The 2,111-nt window shown below is 38.3% G+C and overlaps 1 protein-coding gene across 1 annotated transcript; it reads right to left on the bottom strand.

Moving 5' to 3' along the window:
* Positions 1–488: 488 nt before the first annotated feature.
* Positions 489–1,720, bottom strand: LOC120768821 (trans-Golgi network integral membrane protein TGN38-like). Its single transcript, XM_040095574.1, has 3 exons — positions 1,666–1,720; positions 684–1,606; positions 489–551 (listed from the first exon to the last, which is right to left on the bottom strand). Exons 1-3 carry the CDS (start codon positions 1,718–1,720, stop codon positions 489–491), a joined length of 1,041 nt encoding a protein of 346 aa, XP_039951508.1.
* Between the last annotated feature and the right edge of the window lie 391 nt (positions 1,721–2,111).

The following is a 2,111-nucleotide window of genomic DNA, read 5'->3' as shown; positions in this document are numbered from 1 at the left end:
TCGGTGGCAATCTTCCGAGTGGCCGGCGTCTCCTCGCCCAAAAAAGGGAAGGCATCGTTAACCAAGTTTTACGTATAAGTCCTCAAGAGACCCAAACGAAGGGTCAATCGGGTCCGACAAGACATCGCAGCCGATTGGTAGTTGCACCACGACAAATCCCCGGCTCACACCGGCCTTCTTGTGAGCAGCTACCTAACGAAGGCCGGCATCCCAAAGCTTTCGCAACCGCCCACAGCCCAGATGTGGCCCCCAGGAATTTTTTTGTTTCCTTGCATGAAAAGGGCGATTGAAGGCAAGTATTTTGAGACGACAAACCCTGTATTTAATACTCTGATTTACGTCGTTCCGGTTGATTGTATATTCATTTTTTAATAATATGTATAATTTCAAGGGAAAGTATAAGGTTCTTCGGATTAATATATTTTTAACCTTTGGTCAACAGAACTATAAAGAGATGCCTTCCGTTAAAGATTGAATTCGTTTCTTGTTTAAGTCTTGTTTAAGCCTTCACAGTAAGAAGTGGGCTCCCAATCATACTTTTCGTATCCAAACTTAAATTTTTGAAATTACGGTAAAATAAAAACTTTGTATTTATAATTCTCAACAACTTAAACAAAATTTTAGTAAATTAATTTAAATAACGGAGAAAATTTGCTTAATGTTAGGTCAATAAGCTTATTAACTATCATATTCGGTGTTAGATTCAATTGGTACTGCTGAGAAAGTATCAGGTTGGATTCAGTTAGTGTCGCTGACTCATCGTTGTCAGAAACACTTGGTATTTCTGAGGAAACATCGACTGGAACCTGTGTTTCTGAACCAGTTGGTATTTCTGAGGAATTATCGACTGGAGCCTGAGTTTCTGATTCATCGTAATCTGAACCAGTTGGTATTTCAGAGGAATTATCGGTTGGAGCCTGAGTTTCTGATTCATCGTAATCTGAACCAGTTGGTATTTCAGAGGAATTATCGGTTGGAGCCTGAGTTTCTGACCCATCGCAGTCGGAATCACTTGGTATTTCTGAGGAGTTATCAACTGGAATTTCTGTTTCTGACTCATCTTGGTCGGAACCTGTCGGTATTTCCGAAGAACTATCGACCGGAACCTGTGTTTCTGAACCATCGTAATCGGAACCAGTAGGTGTTTCTGAGGAGTTATCGACCGGAATCTGTGTTTCTGAACCATCGTAGTCGGAACCAGTTGGTATTTCCGAGGAACTATCGACCGGAACCTGTGTTTCTGACTCCACTTTGTCGGAACCAGTTGGTACTTCCGAGGAACTATCGACTGGAACTTGCGTTTCTGATTCATCGTAATCTGAACCAGTTGGTATTTCAGAGGAACTATCGACAGGAAGCTTAGAGTCGTTGGGTTTTACTGTTGACAGCAGCTTGCTGAGTATAGAAATTAACTTCTCTAAAGAACCGATTTCATCTGGAATCGAACTTATGATGTTTTCGATGGGATTTAAATCGGAAATAATTTTACCACCGACTGGTTTGACGGCATCTTTGACCACATCAATGTTGCCCAAATCATTGACAGTGCCGCCAGTCTGCTGAAACTGTTTACCAACGTCCGTTATGGGCCCACATAAAGTACTTCCTGTGGAATTAGTTGGAAATTATGAGTTTTTACCTAAATAATTATTTTTTGTTGCTTACCTAGGCAGTATAGAGCTAGAAGTGAGTATAAGGCTGTTGCTGCGTGTGTTCTCATTTTCTTTAAAATTTTGTGTATTGAATTTGTAATTCCTCTTTGAAAGTCGTCGAGCTTTTGATAAAGGTCATGGACTATGAGTACTTTTATACGGAGAAAATTATGAGGAAAGCATAACAAAGTTAGTAGAAGATTTGCTTAATTGCGTTAGTTAGTTTCATTTAATGTTTTTCAAAACAATGCTTCGGTTGTGGGCAAATAAGCAAACAAAAAACAATGTAAAAACGAAAAATTTAAATAATCGTTAAATTAAGGAAATTTAAAGCAAATATTTTTATGATTATTTTTTGTTTAGAACTGTTTCTGGCGCAATGTAAATAAATATATGTATTTGTATGCCTAAAATTGGAGATAAAAATATTTAAATTCTGTTAATAGTAAATAACAAAGT

The sequence above is a fragment of the Bactrocera tryoni genome, chromosome 2, assembly GCF_016617805.1.
Source record: "Bactrocera tryoni isolate S06 chromosome 2, CSIRO_BtryS06_freeze2, whole genome shotgun sequence".
NCBI lineage: Eukaryota > Metazoa > Arthropoda > Insecta > Diptera > Tephritidae > Bactrocera > Bactrocera tryoni.
Note: the sequence above shows the minus strand (reverse complement) of the source record. Positions and strands in the feature narration are given on the sequence as shown.

Excerpts from the sequence above, each read along its gene's own strand:
- LOC120768821 (XM_040095574.1), bottom strand. The coding sequence starts at position 1,720 with ATGAGAACACACGCAGCAACAGCCTTATACTCACTTCTAGCTCTATAC. Across the intron at positions 1,607-1,665 it reads TCTAGCTCTATACTGCCTAG|GAAGTACTTTATGTGGGCCC; the intron begins GTAAGCAACAAA and ends CTAATTCCACAG. Across the intron at positions 552-683 it reads ATCTAACACCGAATATGATA|TTTGGATACGAAAAGTATGA; the intron begins GTTAATAAGCTT and ends CAAAAATTTAAG.